The sequence below is a fragment of the Camellia sinensis genome, chromosome 9, assembly GCF_055761805.1.
Source record: "Camellia sinensis isolate YWXY chromosome 9, ASM5576180v1, whole genome shotgun sequence".
Classification (NCBI taxonomy): domain Eukaryota; kingdom Viridiplantae; phylum Streptophyta; class Magnoliopsida; order Ericales; family Theaceae; genus Camellia; species Camellia sinensis.
The window spans coordinates 194775626-194796479 of NC_138969.1; the positions used below are offsets into that span (position 1 = coordinate 194775626).

Below are 20854 nucleotides of genomic sequence, written 5' to 3' on the forward strand. Positions count from 1 at the left end.
ATCATTGTGTGTATAAATTGAAGCAAACCCACCAAACCAAAACAATCACAAACTTTCTCAAACATCAAACACCTGACACTAATCAATACAAACCCAACCATTTATGTCAAGAACAAGAAGCCCTCTTAACTACCACCACCGTTCAATTACACCTTCTCCTAATGAAAAATTGCAAATGAAAAAAAAAAAAAAACTTTTGAACAAAAAAAACTCACTTTTTTATCACTGTATTTGTTGTAACCAGACATATTTTTACTTGAATTTGAACTTCCATTGGTTTACAACTCTTCTATCACAAATCAAGAATGATGGTGGATTATAATGAGAAAACAATATAAACAATTAAGTATGAACGTAGAGACTGTTGCTATGAGAGTATTGCTTTGCAAGCAATAAAAGGCAAGTGAGAAACAATGGAAAAGTGAGAAACAATGAAGAAACTAGGATTTAATTTTTTTTTTAATAAAAAGATGTGCATAGAGATTTTTTATTTTTGAAATATATGTACAGAGAAAACTTTGATTTAATATTAAGGTTGTGTTTTGATATCCATTATTGTCATTTTCTTTTAGGGTGTAATTGTCATTAAAATTATGTTTCATTAATTGTGTACACAGAGATAAATAAGTGTGTAAAAATAGAATTACCCGAAAAATAGGGACATAACACTTTTAGAAAGTGGGAGGTCAAAGAAGTGGGAGGGTCCAAAATAGAAAGGTAAGGACATTTAGTAACACTCTAAATTCTCCTCCGGATTAGAGGGTAAAAGAACATTTTCAGCCCTCAATAGGAGAGTAATACAAATGCATAATTTTTAAAATTAAAAAATAAAATTATATTTAACGATAATTAAGAAAGTGTTCATATCTAAACTCAAAAAATATATATATCAAATCAATTGACTATTGAAAAAATAATTACAAATCAGTAAAAAAAAAATTATAAACATTGGTAATAAAAATTATAGAGTTTTTCATCATATATATTTTTTTTAAATTCCATTGGTATGCAATTACCCTAAAAATAAATAAATAAATAAAACTTATAGACAACAACAAAGTTTTTGCCTAAATTACTCCCAAAGTGAATTCCACATCACATACTACGAAACTTGTTCAATGAAAAATAAATTTATTCATTCAAGTGAGAGGGAACATCTCCTTCCCTTTTTATTGGTTTTTTTCACTCCATGTAAATAGCCACTAAAATTTTGTCAAGCCAATGTATTTTTTTTTCCGGTCATGTTAAAAAGCCACTAAAATGTGGTAGCATAGCATATTCATATGAAAGCTTGTCAGATTCTTCTCAGTAATTAGTACTTAATAATATCATTGCCTTTTTAGCTTTGTATCATTAGTATGACTTACCTCACTTATCATATGGCCTATTTGCAATTCAATTCAAGTGTGCATGTCTCTCTCTGCATTTTTAGAAGAATTATTCTATCCTCAACTCTCTCTTTGAAATTATGTTTATCCACTGATACCTTAACATGTGACAAGTAATTTTAAATATTTAGAACACATCATACGAGAAAATATTACTTCAATCCCATTTACAAGAGTTTTGCAGTAAATGTTACTCATTGACAAACATAGATCATCATTATGCTTTAGCTAAATACAATGCAGTGAGTGAGTCACTGAAATCTTAACATGTGATAATTGTGTTTATTTTGCTACAAAAGAGTGCTAATATATATATTTTTTGGTGGCAAAAATAAGAATCTGATTTATTAAACAAAACAACATTACAACATAAGGAGTTATATCATAGAGCCAACTATCCTGGATCCACAGCTACATTTGAGAATGCGTTAGTGGTGTTGAGGATTTTTCTATCCCTTTGAAACATAAACACCCATGAAATAAGGAATTTTCTGTAGATAAGCTGAATACCAATGTGTGTCATGAACTCATACATTCATTTATTACACAATCAAGCATGGCTTAAAATGACAGCCCAACGCCTACTACTGTAAGGTCTGAGAAAGATTAGATGCATGCAATCTTATCCCACACATGTATACAAACTTTTTGTGTTTCGAACCCATGACGCATAGGTCCCAAACAAACAACATTTCTATAATAATACAAAAAGGTGAAAAATACACATATAGTCCTTAAGGTATATGTTATGTGTCATTTTGATCCTTCAAGTTACAATTTTGTCAAAATATTTCATAAATTTTTAATTTCAGTCAAATCGACCGAATTTCAAACAAGGTGATAAAATTAGTAACAAAATCCTATAGTCCCATTTCATTAACAATTTTAATGCACTGTTTGAAATTGAATCAATTTGACACAACCTAAAACTTTTGACTAAATTGACAAAGTTAAACTTTGAGAACCAAACCAACACAAAACACATATTTGACCATAGATATATTTTATTTAAACAAGTTCAAAGTGGTAACATTCTCTCTGGCATTAGGGGTTACATTTTGCTAATTATGTATTAGTAATTATTTACTAGATTAACTCAAATAGTAGGTAAAAAAATTTGTTGTCTTCAAATTATATGAGATTAACTCAAATAGTAGGCAAAAAATTCATTATTTTTATATTCTATTTTACGCACATTTTAATAAGTAGATGAAATTACAAGAGATTAAAAAATCTCATGATAGTCCTTAGTAAAAATAATATTATAATTAATTCTTCATTATACAGGTTATTTATGTCAATTTTGTGTAATAAAAATTTGACACTAACCCAATATCTTAATATTCATGTATTACATTGTGTCATATATATGTTTGTGTTAGGAAATGATCAACCTTAACTCATTAACTTTGTTAGTTGTTTGAGTCGTGTTATCATGTCGTGTCAAATATAACATTCTCGATTTTGTTTCCTATAAAAATTTGAAAACCGCCAATAGTACCGAACTCGACCGTAAATTTATTTTATCTCTCTAATATATATTACAAATTATAAGAAATTTTATGGTACACACCCCCTTTGCAGTATGGATCCCATGCACCCTTAGTTATGATCTTTGTATCTTTGATTATAACGTATTGTGTTGTTAGTTATGACTTATTGTGATGTTGGTTATAACATTATTTTAGTTATGATCCATTAATTGTTTTTTATACCTTATGTGATGTTTTGTTATAATATATATATATATATATATATATATTTTTGTTTTAAGTTAGAACTTCCATAATACTGAATTATGCCATTTAAAATAATCAAACTTACGACAGACATAATTTGACACACACCTAGCATATCCCCTACTATTTAATTCAACTACTCAATTCAAGGAATTTGAAACCATACCCGCTTGTCCTGCTATAATAAGGTAGTGGTTAGATATTGTGCAGAGGTGGTTTGGAAATACCCTTTGGCCCAAGCAAACTCTTCATCCTCGAGTTTGTACATGAAATAGGAATGAACAATCCGGTCGAGGGTGCCGGAATTAGCACTCCAACGGACAAATTAGTATTCCCTCAAGTTTTTCTTATATCTAAAGTTATCTTTTTTTCACACATACCTCCCTTTTGGCTGATGATCCTCCTTTTTATATTATTCGGCTGGGGCCCACTTTCTTATTATGGACACCCTGCCCTCACAGCTGGGCCTCGTCATTCTGTAGGATTTATGGCCTATTCGTCTTCTCAGCAATCTTATCCCGAGAGTAAAGCCATTATGAGCCGACTTATACACGGCTCCTATTTATATACGGCATCTCAAACTCGGCCATCACATATACATATTGTGATTTCAATCGTATCATTGAGCTCATATCTACTATTACAACTCTAGTATTACAGTACAACTTTGGGCTCTTCGACATTCTCTTCAATTCACAATCAATCTTAACATTACAAATGTGGAAATGAAAACAGATATTCAATCACAACAACAATTTAGGGTTGGGCTTTTCTCATATTGAAATCTCAACATGGGACAACTTGAGGGGCCTATATGAGTTCTGTTTCGATAATTCGAACTGTTCATTTTGTAAAACACTTAATCTATAATATCCATGAAAAAAATTAGTTCGATCCAATATTCAAAACTTTTTCATTGTACTATATTTGTCATTGAAAAAATGGGCAACAAATATATTTTTGAAATAGATTATTCACTTTTTTAGAGATAAATGTTATAAATTAAGAAAGTTACAATTATTGGATTGACCTAAATTTTGTCATTAATATTATGCATCGAGAGCTCTACAAAATGAATGATTCGAATCATCGAAATGGGACTTGTGGTGGGCCCTATAGGCCTCTCAAGTTCTGCTATGCTGAGATTTCAACATGAAAGAAGCCCAACCCTTTGAGAATTGCTTAATTTAACTTTTTTACTTTCTATAAAAAAAAATATCTATGTAAAAATATAAAGAATGGTATGACAATTTATAGTGACTTTTTAACTAAAATTCACATTTTGAAAGGAACAAATATACATTGGTTGTTTTGAGAAATAAATTAAAAGCTATTTTTTTGGCTTTTTAGAATTTTTTTTTTTAAATGTGTAAAAAAATAGAGAAGTGATGCGACCAAAAGAAGTTAAAAGCCAAAAAGTAGCTTTTAAGCTATTTACCGAAAGAGACCATTGTCACATCATTCTCTCTGTTTATGAATTTTTCTCTTAGCTATCGATTATATGAAAGGATTGAAATAGCAAACTCCTAATCAACCTAAACTCTTACATGGATGAGAACCACTAAAAGAATTTTAAAAAATAAAAATAAATTTATTGCCTTACAATATTTAAATTTTAATTATTTTTCTACAATTTTTTTTTCATTTATTATATTGATTGCTGCCATTCAAAATAGTCATTGAGGAAAATTTTTGGACCAATTGTCCTCATAGAAAGAATTCAATGTTTGGATACCAAACAAAAACAAAAAAAATAGCACTAGGGTAATTTGATGAAAAAATTTATTCAACTGAAGGGTAGAAATTACAAAGATCTAAACAATATAACTGGATTTGATTAAATTGTCAATAGAAGTCTTATAACTACCCATGTCATGCAATTTCATTTAAACTTAGTCCTCTTTATTTTTCATGATACTTTCATATTTGATGGGATTTAAGGCTTAATTTGGTTTGATACTTTCATGTTTGTGTTGAAACTTAATCAATTTTAGCCTGTTAACTTTTGGTGTCCTATAAGATTTTATTTTTACATGACAAAATAGTTAATTTAAAAAAATTATGAAATTTATTACTGCATGGTAAATTGTTAATGATATGGTGTATAACCACGTAATACCCCAGAATCAACCAATAATTTTTCGTCCATTTGTTTGGCTTAATCATTGTCTACACCTTAAGCTTTTCCTTCAATTTTGAAAGATAAAAGTTACAAATACCTTTAGTGGGAAAAAAAAAAAAAAATTTGAAGCGGATGAGCAAAAGAGTAGAAGATAAACAGAACGAATAGTAGAGACGGACATGAAAAAGAAAAAAAACAACATATTAGATAGAATAGAAGTAAACAGCAACATCAAGAATCCCATAAATATATCTTTAATTCTCAAAATTACCCTGCACAAGTAGACAATTCTTAACCAAAACAAAGGCTAAATCGACTTTCACACAAGTGAGGAATTACTTTTCATCCCAAGTCTAAAATACTGCTGTATGGGGATATATATATATATATATATATATATATATATATATATATATATATATATTTTGAAAGGATAAATTAAATTCAAAAAACAACCTAACTAACAATTTCGTTCCAAAAAAAAAAAACCTAACTAACAACTCAGAATCACTGCCATTGCTTCCCGCATTCTTGCCATCTTCCACATCTTTAACTAGTTTGTCAAGTTGAGCCTTGATCTCTTTTAGTAACTTATCCCTCCCATTTGGTGGTGGTGGTTCTTCGTCCAAAACACCGTTTTGGGATCCTTCGTCAGCGTGCGAAAAATCCTGAATGCCTTGTAGGCATACTCAACTGCCGTAACCTAAATGACCATAGTTGATAAGATTTTTAAATACTTGTTTAGCCCTCTATCCTCCTCTATTTCGGCAATCTCTTTGCCCTTCTTCTCAGCTTGGGCCCCCAACTGCATAATGTCTTGATTGGATAGTCGAAAAACTACCAACAGGTTTTTCAATGGCCAATGGTAAGGAATGGTGTACTTATGAACCTTCATATCCACTGTGCTTTCATCTTCTTTTGATTCAACAATAGTTATGGACCATCTCATCAGCAGTTCATTGGCTAAAATTTTCTAATCGAAACCTGCAAAACAAAAAAAACTTATCAAAAACAAAGAACCAACAATAATAGGATAAATGAACTGCTGATTGGCAATATTTGCCCATAACAATAGAATAATTTTTTTTATACCTTTCCGTTGATCAACGTCCAATTTCACCTTACGTCCTTTCAGCAAATACTCAAAAACACTGCGCACTCCCTCCTTTGCCATTTTTATATACAAAAAACAGAAAAATAAAACAAATATGAAATATATAAGCAATCAAAAACTCATAAACCGAACAACGAACCCATTTTGTACATTTCGAGTTATACATATATAGAGAGACAGAGCAAGAAAAAATCATGCAGAACCAAGGTTCTAACAATACACACAAAATCTACATACATGCATATATAGAGAGAGAGACATACATATATAGAGAGAGATACATATATATAGGCTTCGTTTGGGATGTAGGTTCGCCTGGGGGCTAAAAAGACTATTGTCTTTTTGTGGCTAAAATATTCCCCAACCGCACCCAAACCTTCATCCCAAATAGCTACATAGAGAGATCAAAAAAAGCAAAATGAAGAGAAATATGAACCAGGAAATTAAGACGAGAATTTCTAGGTTTGATTTGAGTTGTGTTCTGTGGGTTTAAGCAAGAAAAAATAACGAGTATAAGACCCAGAAACCGACAAAGAAACAGAACAACTCGTTATTTTTTCTTGCTCAAACCCACAAAACCCAATTCAAATCAAACCCAAAAATTCTTGTCTTCATTTCTTGGTTCAAATTTCTCTTCATTTTGCTTTTTTTAATCTCTCTATATAGTCGTTTGGGATGAAGGTTTGGGTTAGGTTGGGGCTACTTTAACCACAAAAAAACAAAAGTCTCTTTAGCCCCTAGGCTGGCCCACATCCCAAACGAAGCCTATATATATGTATGTCGCTCTATATGTATATATATATATATATATATGTATGTCTCTCTCTATATATATATATATGCATGTATGCAGATTTGGAGTGTATTGTTAGAACCTTGTTTCTGTGTAATTTGTTCTTGCCTTGTCACTCTATATATGTATGTATAACTCAAAATGTACAAAATGCGTTCGTTGGTTGGTTTTAGGGTCTTTGATTGCTTATAAGTTTCATATTTTTTTTTTTGTTTTTGTGTAGAAAAATGGCTAGGGAGGAAGTGCTCAGTGCTTTTTAATATTTTCTAAAAGGACAGAAGGTGAAGTTGAACTCAGATCAACGGAAAGGTATAAAAAAAAATTATTTTATTATGATGGGCAAAATTTGCCATTAGTTCCAGTACTTTGTTCATCAGTTCATTTATCCTATTATTATTGTTGACTCTTTGTTTTTGTTTTTGTTTTTGATCAGTGTTTTCTGTTTTGCAGGTTTCAATCCGAGAATCGTAGCCGATGAACTGCTGAAGAGACGAATCCATAACTATTGTTGAATCAAAAGAAGATGAAAGCACAGTGGATATGAAGGTTCAGAAGTACACCATTCCTTACCATTGGCCATTGAAGAACCTGTCGGTAGTTTTTCGACTATCTAGTCAAGATATTATGCAGTTAGGGTCTCAAGCTGAGAAGAATGGCAAAAAGATTGCCAAAATAGAGAAGGATAGCGGGTTAAACAAGTATCTGAAAAATCATAACAATGGTCATTCAGATTACGACAGTTGAGTATGCCTACAAAGCATTCAGGATTTTTCGCATGCTGACGAAGGATCCCAAAGTGGTGTTTTGGACGAAGAACCGCCACCATCAAATGGGAGGGATAAGTTACTAAAAGAGATCGAGGCTCAACTTGACAAACTAGTTAAAGCTGCGGAAGATGACAAGAATGAGGGAAGCAGCGGCAGTGATTCTAATTGACTATGTTGTTAGGTTGTTTTTTGAATTTAATTTATTCTTTCAATATATATATATATATATATATATCCCCATACGATATATAGTGAACAGTATTTTTAGACTTCAGATGAACAGTAATTCCTCACCTGTGTGAAAGTCGATTTTAGCTTATTGTTTTGGTTAAGAATTGTCTACTTGTGTAGGGTAATTTTGGAAATTAAAGACATATTTATGGGATTCTAGATGTTGTGGTTTACTTCTATTCTGTCTAATAAGTTTTTTTTTTTTTTTCTTTTTCATGTCCCTCTCTACTATTTGTTCTGCTTATCTTCTATTCTTTTGCTCATCCGCTTCATTTTTTCCTTCTAAAGGTATTTGTAACTTTTATCTCCAAAATTGAAGGAAAAGATTAAGGTGTAGACAATGATTAACCCAAACAAATGGACGAAGAATTATTTGTTGATTATGGGACACTACGTGGTCATACAACATACCAATCACAATTTACCATGCCCCTCAAACTAATAAATTTCATAATTTTTTTAAATTAACTATTTTATCATGTAAAAATAAAATCTTATAGGACACAAAGTTAACAAGTTAAAATTGATTAAGTTTCGACACAAACATGGAAGTATCAAACCAAACCAAACCAAACTAAATCAAGCCTTAAATCTCATCAAATATGAAAGTATCATGAAAAATAAAGAGGACTAAGTTTAAATGAAATTGCATGACATGGGTAGTTACAAGACTTCTGTCGACAATTTAATCAAATCAAGTTATATTTCTTAGATCTTTGTAATTTCTACCTTCACTCGAATAAATTTTGTCTTCAAATTGACCTAGTGCTATTTTTTTGGTTTTGTTTGGCATCCAAACATTGAATTCTTTCTATGAGGACAATTGGTCCAAAAAATTTCCTCAATGATTATTTTTAATGGCAGGAATCAATATAATAAATGGAAAAAAAATAGTACAAAAATAATTAAAATTTAAATATTATAAGGTAGTCAATTTTATTTTTATTTTTTAAAATAATTTTTGATCTCTCTCTATAATGTATGTATGTAGATTTGGAGTGTATTGTTAGAACCTCATTTTTGTATGTAGATCTAGAATGTGTTAATTTGGTCTCCGTTGTTTTGACTTTCCTGTAAACTTACAAAAACCAAATTGAAACATCATTTGATTTTTCATCCATCAAACTTAACCACCGTTATTTATTGGACTAATATGACACAATCCATAAAATTAAGGGGCAAAATTAATCAAATTGAAGCAACAGGGACCAAAATGAAAAAATGAGTAAACTATAATTTACCCATATATGTTTGCATAACTCGAAATGCACAAAATGGTTTTGTTGGTCGGTTTCTGGGTCTTGAACTCGTTAATTTTTCTTTCTCAAACTCACAAAACCCAGCTCAAATCAAACTCAAAAATTATCGTCTTCATTTCCTAGTTCTAATTTATCTTCATTTTGCTTTTTTTGATCTCTCTATATATATGTATGTCTCTCTCTCTATATATATGTATGTCTCCCTCTCTCTATATATATGTATGTATGTATGTAGATGAGGAGTGTATTATCAGAACCTTGTTTTTGTGTAATTTTTTCCTCCTCTATCTATCTATATATGTATGTATAACTCGAAATGTACAAAATGAGTTTGTTGGTCAGTTTCTGGGTCTTGAACTCATTATTTTTTCTTCCTCAAACCTACAACCCAGCTCAAATCAAACCCAGACATTCTTGTCTTCATTTACTAGTTCTAATTTCTCTTCATTTCACTTTTTTTTATCTCTCTGTGTGTAGCCGTTTGGGATAAAGGTTTGGGTTAGGTTGGGCTATATTAGCCACAACCTTCTGTTGTCATTTTTCAATTCCAGACGACGTCCATATGTAGCCATTTGGGATAAAGGTTTGGGTGAGGTTAGGCTATATTAGCCACAACCTTCTGTCGTCATTTTTCAATTCCAGACGACGTCCATATGTAGCCGTTTGGGATAAAGGTTTGGGTGAGGTTGGGCTATATTAGCCACAGCCTTCTGTCGTCAATTTTCAATTCCAGACGACGTCTACCTGTCCCTTGTTGTAGACAGTGTATTAGACACGGAGAGGATTGACACAAACACCATTGTTTTCCCCCTTTTGTCCATCACTAAAGGTGGAGTCCAATTCCCTCTCCTAAGAATCCCTCTCCATCCCCTTCTTAAGATGGTCCTGCGTTATTGGGGTCTAATTCCCCCTCCCAACCAAACGTGAACTTCTACCAAATAATCATGGGGTATAGTAGAATTGAATAGGCGACAGGGTCTTAACCTAGGAATCGCAACTATTCGGCACTGCTACGTCATGGCGAAATCAACCGGTCGGCAAGGCCGTTACTTACTGAGAGCCAAAGACATAAATCACCAGTTGGTGACCATGGTTGACGATGTCATGGTCGCCGTCCGAGGCAATTGGGAATTCGGCGAAGAAAAAGATTGCCAAGGCCCAGTGCCGAGGCAAAAAGGGGAGCTAGGTAGTCGACTATCACGTTTTAAATAAACTATCTACTCGGCGTAAATATTGAGTGCTGATCATTATTTTTGTCATGCATGCAAGGACTTAAAAAAAAGCAATGGCATTAGTAGACAAAGCCGTTCATGAACAATTGAAGGCGCTCCTTAATTATAAAGGCCGCCCAAACCTTCAAGGACAAGGGCGAGCATGCCATGTTCTGTTGAGGTGCGACCCAACCTACTCTACTTTCTCGGCCGCAGATCATATCCCTGTTTCGAGTGGTGAATGGCAGCTTACTGCACTGATATTCCTTAATTACAAAAGTCTAAGGGAAATTGGTGTTGACGGTTCTGACGCCGGCGAACAAATCCACGAAGACGCGCAATAAGAGGGCCGTGTAGAGGACCAAGAACTTAACAAAAAAATTGAATTGGCCTTTGAGCACATCAACCCTGACCATTAAACCGACCACTCATCCACCTTTGGCCGAGTAGCTTTATCAACGCCAGAAGACGATATTTTCACCGGTTTAGAGGATCTTCCTGGGCCGAATCCGAAGCCAAGGAGATGGGCAGAGAATCTCTTGCCTAATTTGCCAAAAGACGAAATGCCGAAAAGATGGCGGCCAGGACACAAGTCGACGATGCTGGGGGTAGCCAAGTAACTCCAACATGCGAGGTTTCCCCAGAAGAAACGGCCCACGAAACGATAGTGGCTGAATTGGTTCCTAAACGCCAGGCAAAAGTCAGGGGAGTCGATCTGATAGGGCAGAAACGACCTGCCGAGGTTGTATCCAATCCATCGGAGGCCCCGATTGACAAACGGCCAAGGATAGAGATGCCGTCCACAACAGATGATTTATCCGAGCCATTTGTCGTCCAACCACGGATGAAGAATGCGCTGGTTCTCACTACTGAGTTGGCCATCAGAGATCCCACCATGGCCCTAAGTGTGGCTTCGACTCTCTCTCTGCCAACAGACAAGGCCACTTTCCGCGCTGAACCGAATGTCGTCTCAATTGCCTTGGCGGCGCAGTCGACCATATTGGTAAGTTTCGATCCTTGACTCCGTCTAAAATTTCCTTTTTTGACTCCGACTAACAAGTCTTGGTGTAGGAACCCACATTTTATGTCCTCATCATGTTCATGAGCATCGGTATGATTATGACTTGTTTAGCTTGCATGTGTATGTTGTGATTTGTTTCGCTTGAGCTAATGTGATCCATGCCTTGTTTTGAAGCCTTGTGATTTGTCTAAGTGTAGTATGCTTGTCTTGTTCCTTCCTTGATGTGAAACTTAGGTCACGCCTTGCCTGAGTTATGTTAGCCGATGTTATTCCAAGCCGAGGTCACCCTTAGTCTAGTAGTAGTATCTTGGAACCCCTTGTTGACCTCCGTTCTCGCCTTGCCACATTAGCCGAGATGTTACCTTGCACCCAAGTGATCTCGTCCTGGAGTGGTATGACCTAGACCGAGGTGTGGCGCATCTAGGCCAAGATGTGGCACAGCTTAGTCAAGTGTTGTCCTTCCTTGCCGAGGTCATTGTCACCTTAGTTGCCGAAGTCCTTTGTTAGCCGATGTCACCCCTTGCCGGAGTGCCATTCCGTGTAGCTTGTTAGATGCGCCTTGTTGTTAGCCGATGTCATTGCCCCGTCAGAGAGCCCATACCGCTTTACTTGTTGAACACCCTTCCACCATGCTTTGTCTGGTCTGTCAGCCACCTTTTCAGGAAGAACCCAACCAGTCGCCGCCACGTGTCTCAACAGAGGGTTAACCCCAGAACCGGGTAAAGAAAACTATCATTTAGTATCATAACCTTGCCTTGTAGAGAGAGAAACTCTAGGAGGAAGAAGGAGTTTTAGAGTGAGGAAGTAGATCTTCAAGCTTGATTCCTAGAGATCGAACCGTTAGATCCGTGTTCTAAGGTTAGATTCTTGATCTGCTCATGATGTGCTCTATGTTCATGTTATTGCATTGCATGATCGGATATGATTTGTAAGCCATGCATCGTTTTGAAGTTTGATTTTAGAAAGAGAAAATGACATTCATGTGTTCTTCAAGAAAGTCTTGTTTTGATCCGAAAGCTTGCATAAAGAATCATGTTTTTGTGTTTATTTCCGCAAGAATTCCAAGTACGGGTACCCAGGTCCATGTTTTCAAACTCATAGCACGAAAATCCCAGATTTGTGACGACAGATTATGATTGAACATTCATATTTTTCATGTTTTCACACCCATGTTCTTCATGTTCATCAGCAGAGGGGAACCCAGAGTTTCCCGACCTCTTTTCCTTGCATGTGGCCCTCGGGAACACACCTCGGCGAGGAGGTGTGGAACCTCGGCCTAGACCTGGTTGGTGCCCAGCATGTTTTCCGAAATCAATTGTGTACATACGAAACTGTTGAGGGTGCATTCAATAGGCTTTGCCATGTGTTTGTAGGACTTGGGCTTGTCTCGACCCCGACGTTTGAAGAAACTAGGTGAGTGGTATTTTTAATAAAGCTATGTTACACTTGCTTTCATAAATCTCGTCTTGCCTTGTTTTGAAAAGTACTTGTTCTAGCATGAATGACTATCCCTACTTGTATATTAAACACTATTTGTTTTGATGACATTTCTTGAAAGTCCTTAGCTGCAGGGGATTATAATGCAACTGCACTCTTGTCTTGAAAGTCCTTAGCAGCAGGGGACTATAATGCAACTGCACTCTTGTCTTGAAAGTCCTTAGCTGCAGGGGACTATAATGCAACTGCACTCTTGTCTTGGAATTGTCATCACCCCCTTGTATTAAGTAGATGTAATAACATCCAAAGAACTTGAAAGGCCGGCAATGAACTTGATTTACCCTTGATTGTAAAGTATGCTATGTATTGTTTTGAAAGAAATCTTGGATATCAATCATGCAAAACCTTTATTTCTAATATCATTCACTGAGTATCCAAGCTCACCCTCTCTATATATATGTAGGTGATGAGCAAGAAGGCAATGAGGCCTAGACGTGTAGCCGATGTGTTTTTGGATGCATTGCCGACGTGTTTTGGATTAGCATTTTGTACCATCTTGAAGATTATGCTTCTTAGTCTATATTTCATGTGTACTTGTATATGTCGGCTTGAGAAGCCTTTTGGTCAAGATGTATTTTGTATCTCATTTGCTTATTGTATCTAAGTTGTAAGACTTGTAAAAATGTATGTCATTTCATTGGACTTAAGCACGGCTCTCATGGACTATTTAGATTCTGTATATATATATATATTGCTTCCGCACTTGTAAGCCCCATATTTCATACTCTGATTGTGTGTGATTTTTGTAAGTCGGCCTGCGGTAATCTCGGATTACTGGCCATCACGGCACCAAACTACTAGGGGCGGTTTGGGGGCGTGACACTTGGCTTCATTGTTTTGTCAGGCGGCAGGAAGGATTGTCGAGATCGGCCGTCGTCACTATAACATCGTTGAAACATCCTTGAAAGCCAGCTAGAAGCTAAAAAAGGCACGGCCATAATTGCAATCGCTAATTTGGATGTGGCGACGGCTAAAGCCGAATCTAAAGCCTCGAAGGCGGAAGAAGAGCAGGCGAGGGCCGTTGTTGCGTAGGAAAAAGCACAACACACCGACTTGCTACATCGGGCTGCTGAAGAAAGAGTGAACTTAATAGATGGCTCCCTCAAGTCGACGCAAGAAGAAGTCTCAAAACTGAAGGCCGATCTTGAAATGGAGAAAAAGGCGAGGGAGCTTGCTGAAGCAAAGGCCGCCAAAGCTTTTGATGCCGGAGACCTAAAGGCCAAGGAATTGTATGCTGATTAAGTCTTGAAGTTCGAGAATCGAGGTTTCAAGCATGGATGGCTCAAAGCTTTGGCGGCCGCCAAAGTGACTCTAGATCAGCCGATTCCCTACGAGCAATTAGAAGTCGAATCGCTGGAATCGAATCCAAAGGATTAGGTCTTTTGATCGGCCGCCTTTGTAATAGATATATTTTCCTTTGTTTTTGTTACTGTTTATTTTGTTACCTTTATTAAAGGGTTTAGTTTTTGTACTAAGGCCATTTTCATGCATAAAGTGTCGAATGTACGCATGCAGTTTATTAATGAAAATGTCCATTTTGCTTATAAATGTGTGGATGAATATGCCTTGCTTGGTTAGTGGAAATGAAAACAAGAACATTGTCAAGTGGGGCACTTGTCTTAATTCAGTAAAAATGTTAAGAATATGAACCATATGAAAACAAGTTGGTGAGCTTGTCTTAATTTGGCAAAAATATTTCAGAACCAAATAAATTAATAAATATATAAAGAACAATGTCAAGTGGGGCACTTGTCTAAGTTCGGCAGAACTATTTCAGAGCTAAATAGATTAATAAATCTGCCCTTGTCGCAGTTGAACACTGCACGTAACCGCCGAATACAATCACAAAGCAAGTTCATGGGGTCAAGTGAGGCACTTGTCTAGATTCGGCAAAACTATTTCCAAGCCGAATAGATTAGTAAATCTGCCTTTGCCCCAGTTGACCACTGAGCGAGACCACCGAATACAATCACAAAGCAAGTTCATGGGGTCAGGTGGGGCATTTGTCTAAATTCAGCAAAATAATTTCCGAGCCAAATAGAATAGTAAATCTGCCCTTGCCCCAGTTGACCACTGAGCGGAACCGCCAAAAACGAAGGAAGGCAACAGCGAACGCGTGCGTTTCGTAATCGTTGCACCTGCAATTAATAAGCAAGGTAGCCAAGCGTGCGTAGGGCCTATGGCCTCTTTAAATAGACACTGCTCCGATGTACCAAAGAGTGTCGACTCGGCATCTCCGGTGTACCAAAGTCACAAGTTTCCCTTCGAGGCTTATGATACCGAAAAGACCAATGATGAAGAAGAAGGTGTCGATCCGAAGAAGGCTTAAATAACAAAATAAACATGTTTTTGTACTTTTTAGTCTATCAGTACCCATGTATTTGTACTTATTTGTTGAAATAAATATTCATTGCTCTTGTTTGTTTGATGCTTGTGTTGGCATTGTCATAATTGCATATTTACGGCCTCATGCCACCCTATTGCTCTTAGCTCATTGATGTATCTTTACAACTGTTTGTTTATTGATCTTGGCAACCTAATTATGAAATTTTGCCCATTTTGGCAATGCTGCTCTTAAACCCTTGCAGCGGGCACTCTAAATTCAAAGTTTTTGTGATGGCCAGACGGAACCATGCACGAAAGGCACTCTGAATTCAGAGGCTTATTCGGCCAAACATGCCAAGCACAAAGGGTGCTCCGAATTCAAAGTCTTTCTGATGGCCAAACGTGATCATGCACGAAAGGCACTCCGAATTCGGAGTCTTTGTAATGGCCAAACGCGATCATGCATGAAAGGCGCTCCGAATTCTGAGGCTTATTCAGCAAAACGTGCTAAGCACGAAGGACGCTCTTAATTCAGAGTCTTACTCGGCCATTTAAATGAGATGACAATGAGAAAGGCATACTGTATTGCTGAGTAACAACATAGATGCATAAACGTTTGCACAACAGCAAAAACAAAAATGAACTGGCATATTGTACAAGTTTGTTTAATGAGAAAATTTACGCAAGTGGGTAGAATTCCAAGGTCGTGGTAGACTTCAGCCAATCATGTTCGAAAGGCGATATGCCCCTGTGCCAGCAATCGAATCAATCTAATAGGGGTTGTCCCAATTGGAGCCTAACTTTCTGTCTGCTGGGTTTTTCGTAGCAGGAAGCACTTTCTTGAGGACCGATTCTCCAGGAGCATAACGGCGCAGCTGCATGCGCTGATTATATGACTTGGCAAGCTATTGATGATATCGCGCCATGTGTGCAAGAGCCCGATTTTAGCGTTCCTCGAGCAAATTCATATCCAAGGCCAACATCATGTTGTTACGCCCTTTATCAAAAGCCTTTGATTTCAGAGTGAGCAGACCAATTTCCAGAAGGATGATGGCTTCTATTCCAAAGCACAAGGCAAACGACATTTCTCTAGTGGCGCGCCTCGGAGTGGTGCGGTGAGCCCACAATACACTGGGCAGCTCTTCAGCCCACTTGTCTTAGGCCTTCTCCAATCGTTTCTTGATTCCGTCCAGGATTACTTTATTTGGCCTGACCATTGCTTTGTGGGTACGCTGGTGAGGAAAAATAAGGCTGGATACCATATGTGTTACATAGTTCCCGATAGACGCCGCAGTCAAATTGGGTGCCGCTATCAGATACAAGTGCTCTAAGTATGCCGAATCGAGTTATAATACTTTCACACAAAACGTCTGTTGCAACGATTCTGCTTCAACCCACTTCGTGCAATAGTCTATTGCAACGATCAAGAATCGTTTGTTTCCCAGAGCTCACGGTAGTGGTCCGACGATGTCAAGGCCCCATTGAGCAAACGACCAAGGACTAGTAACGGAATTTAATTCTTCGGTAGGCAGGTGAGCAAATAGGGAGAACTTCTAGCATTGTTCACACTTCTTTACGTAGTTCTCGGCATCAATGCGCATTGTCAGCCTGCGTTACAACTCGGTGGGCCTATGAGCGACCTCCAAAGTGGGCACCGCAACTACCTTCATGTATTTTAGCCAAGAAGTCCTCAACTCTGTCTAGGTGAACGCATTCAAAATATGGCCCTGCGAGAGATTTTTTGTAAAGCTTTCCCTGGGGATTCAAGTAATACCGTAGAGCTTTATTCTGCAACTTATGGGCTTTTTTCTTATTTGTTGCCAGCTGTTCTGAGGAAAGAACTGCAGCAATAGGTTCTATCCAACTCGGTTCTGAATTAATGGTGTTGACCTGGATAGCTTTGGGGGAACTGATACTCGGCTATGGGATGAATCCCACTTCGATGGTTCGTTTGATTTCTGAGTTGATGGCAAAACAGGCAAGCAAGGGCATCCGCATGGTTGTTCTAATCTCGAGTTATCTGATTCAGTTTGTGGTAGTCGAACTTCGTGAGCAAGGAATTCGCCGTTTTCATATAGGCTGCCATTCAGTCGTTCTTAGACGCATATTCCCCTTTCAACTGGTTGATGACTAATTTTAAATCACAGAAAACCTATAACCGCTTGGCACCTAGGTGAAGTGCGGTACGGAGGCCGGTTAGCAATGCTTTATATTCAGCCTCGTTATTTGATGCATCGAAACCCAGTTTCACTGCCTGCTCGAACATTGCCCCTTCGAGGGTCATGATAACTATGCCTGCAACATTGGTTGGATGATCCATCACAATACATCTGCCAAATGTCTCCAACATACGTTCTCTAGTTTGGTTGAGGTTAAGGGGAGAGTTGGTCTGACTTAAAGTCGACCTGGCACCCTGTGAACTCAACTACAAAGTCGTCCAACACCTGCCCCTTAATGGCTATTCTGGGCAAAAACTGGATGTCATACAGGCCGAATTCCAAGGCCCACTTAGAGACTCGCCCAGATGCTTCCATGCTATGGAGTGCGCTACTCGAAGAGGATAGTCTGTTAGTACCCCTATGGTGTGAGCCTGAAAGTAGTGCATCAGCCTTCTGGCAGCCACCACAAGAGCCAAGATAAGCTTTTCTAGAGGTAGGTATCGTTTTTTGGCGTCCACCATTGCCTTGCTTACATAGTCGTTGCTCCCCGAGTTCCTCCTTTAATAACATGGCACTGACCGCCCAATCGGATACCGCTTGATATAAGATGAACGGATCGCCTAGCTATGGGGTTGCCAAGAGTGGCACCGAAAACGGAGATAAGTTTTCAAGCCATCTAGCATGGCCTGGCACTCGGGGCTCCACTAAAATGCTTTGCCCTGCCGAAGTGTAAAAAAATGGTTGGCAGCGATCTGAGGAACGGCTAATAAACCTATTAAGAACGGCAATCACTCCCATTAACTTATGAACTTCCTTGGCCGACTGAGGGGAGCCGAGTTCTATAATGGCTGTGATTTGCCTCGGGTTGGCCCATATTCCGCAATAGTTCACAATATAGCCAAGAAACTTGCCAGATCTGATGCCGAATGCACACTTTGAGGCATTGAGTTTCATTTTGTACTTTCAGAGGATGTCGAAGGTCGCGGATAAGTCGAGCATGCTTTTCCTTGGATTTCACCACCATATCATCAATGTATACTTCCATGGTGCGGTCGAGCTGTTCTTTAAACATAGTGGTGACTAGCCTCTGGTACGTTGCCCCCGCATTTTCAGTACAAACGGCATGACCTTGAAGCAATAGGTTCCCCGTGGGATGAAGAATGCAGTTTTTTCCTAATCCTCCGAATGCATAGCAATTTGGTGGTAACCCTGGTAAGCATCCAAGAAACTCATGCGTTAGTGGTGCGCAGTTGCGTCCACAAGTTGGTCAATTCAGGGAAGAGGAAAGCAATCCTTGGAGCAAGCTCTGTTCAAGACCGTGAAATCTACATAAACACGCCAAGATCCATTTTTCTTCTTGACAACCACAATATTAGATAGCAAGGTGGAATAAGTTACTTCACGAATTGCCCCAGCTTCCAACAGCCTGTCAACAAAGTCGACAACAACCGAAGTATGCTCCGCGGCCGATTGTCGACTTTTCTGAATAATTGGTTTAATCTATGGGTCAACGTTTAAACGGTGTTGATCTATGCTCGAATCCAACCCCAACATCTCATATGGCATCCAAACAAATACATCGATGTTGCCAAGTAAGAAGGAAACCAACTCTTGTCGTTCAGTTGCGTTCAAGGAGGTGCCGATCATGAAGAATTTGTCAAGTTCCCCTTTGATGCTGATCCGATCGAGGTCAGTAGTTGCCTTATCATTGGGGGTTTTTCCAACATCCTCGAGGCTTTCTCGATTTGGAACTTCAATAGAGTTTACTTCCAGTTCCTTCGGCTTCTTTGCCAAAGCAATAAGATAGCATGCCTTTGCCAATTTTTGAGAACCTCGAATTTGCTCAATGCCATGTTGTGTTGGAAAACGAAGTAACTGATGATAGGTAGTCGGCACCGCTTGCATTGCGTGCAACCAAGTTCTTCCCATGATGAGATTGTATGGTGATGGAAGTTTGACGACCAGAAACTCCACATCTACTGATTCGGTACCTGCACGCACTGGCAGTATGATCTTGTCCAAAGGATACTCAGGGTTAGTGTTGAAGCCAAACAGGGGGTACTCGGCCGGTAGTAAGTCCAAATAGGTGAAGCCGAGTTTAATGAATGTCTTGTGATACATTATATTCGAGATGCTCCCTTGATCGATTAGAACGCGTTCTACGATGAATCTATTTACGTGCAACTCGATGACAAGGGCATCTTCGTGGGGGAGCATTACCACTTCAAGATCGGTGCGGTCGAAGCTGATTTTGCCAGTCTCATGAGGCCTTTTGGCTGGTGTGAACGGCTTGGCCGAACTGGGTTGTAACTGGATCGTATGTACCTAAGTTGGCAACGATAGACTATATATCATGTGAATCACACCAAGTGAAGGTGAATTCGGGCGTATAGCTACCGTGCTTAGTGGATTGCCCATTCGGACATAATGTGTCAGTTGACCGTATTGCACCAACTCCTCCAAATTGTGCTTCAGTGCATAACAACCGTCAATCTCATGGCTATGATCCTTGTGATATTCACACCGCCTATCCCTTCGTCTAGCATCAGGGGGTCCAATCATCTTGGACAGCCATTTAAAGAATGGCAGATGCTGAACTTTAGGTAGGATCTTGCTGATCAGTTTTGCCAACTCTATGTACTTCTTGTCCGAACATCTATGGCGCCTGTTATCCACTTGAAATTGTTCGTTCGAACGGTGTGAACATTGCTTGTTTGACCAGCACGAACACTGTTTGCTTGACCGGGGCAAATCCCGCTGATTGTCGCGTTTTGCTCGGCCTCACAGTTAAGGGCTCCCTGGTGGTATAGCGCTTATCGGTTAAACCAAACCGGATGGTACCGTCTTCACGACTTTCTATCCGAACTATTTTGGGAGGCCCTTGAGTCAACAAGCTTCGGAGAGGACAATCGGGTTATAATCCCATTTTGAAGGCAGTGATGGCCATGGAGTCATTACAAGCATCGTCTACCAAGTTGAAACATTCCTAGTAGCGCAACAAATATTCACGGAGGGTTTCTTCTGGTTTAATTTGCATTGCCCAGAGAGAGTCAACTTGCTTCGGCTGGACCTCGTTGGTGATGAATCTTGCCCTGAAGGATTTTTGGAGCTGATGAAAACTTTTTAGTGAGGCCGGCTCTAGTTTATAATACCATCTGACGGCTAATGGCCCCAAGCTACTCGAAAACATTTGGCACATAAATGCTTCATCATCAGCATGCAATGTCA

General features: G+C 38.1%; 1 protein-coding gene and 1 pseudogene across 2 annotated transcripts in view; both read right to left on the reverse strand.

Moving 5' to 3' along the window:
• LOC114323137 (polyadenylate-binding protein RBP47B'-like) overlaps window positions 1–20854 on the reverse strand; it is a 56796-nt pseudogene that overhangs the window by 25586 nt on the left and 10356 nt on the right. The gene's annotated exons all lie outside the window — the stretch shown is intronic.
• On the reverse strand, window positions 18899–19747 carry LOC145800019 (uncharacterized). The gene is made up of 2 exons (XM_082889677.1): window positions 19205–19747; window positions 18899–19108 (listed from the first exon to the last, which is right to left on the reverse strand). The coding sequence occupies exons 1-2, from the start codon at window positions 19745–19747 to the stop codon at window positions 18899–18901; spliced, it is 753 nt and encodes a 250-aa protein (XP_082745803.1).

Excerpts from the sequence above, each read along its gene's own strand:
- LOC145800019 (XM_082889677.1), bottom strand. The coding sequence starts at position 19,747 with ATGTATCACAAGACATTCATTAAACTCGGCTTCACCTATTTGGACTTA. Across the intron at positions 19,109-19,204 it reads TCTTACTTGGCAACATCGAT|AAAAGTCGACAATCGGCCGC; the intron begins GTATTTGTTTGG and ends CCAATTATTCAG.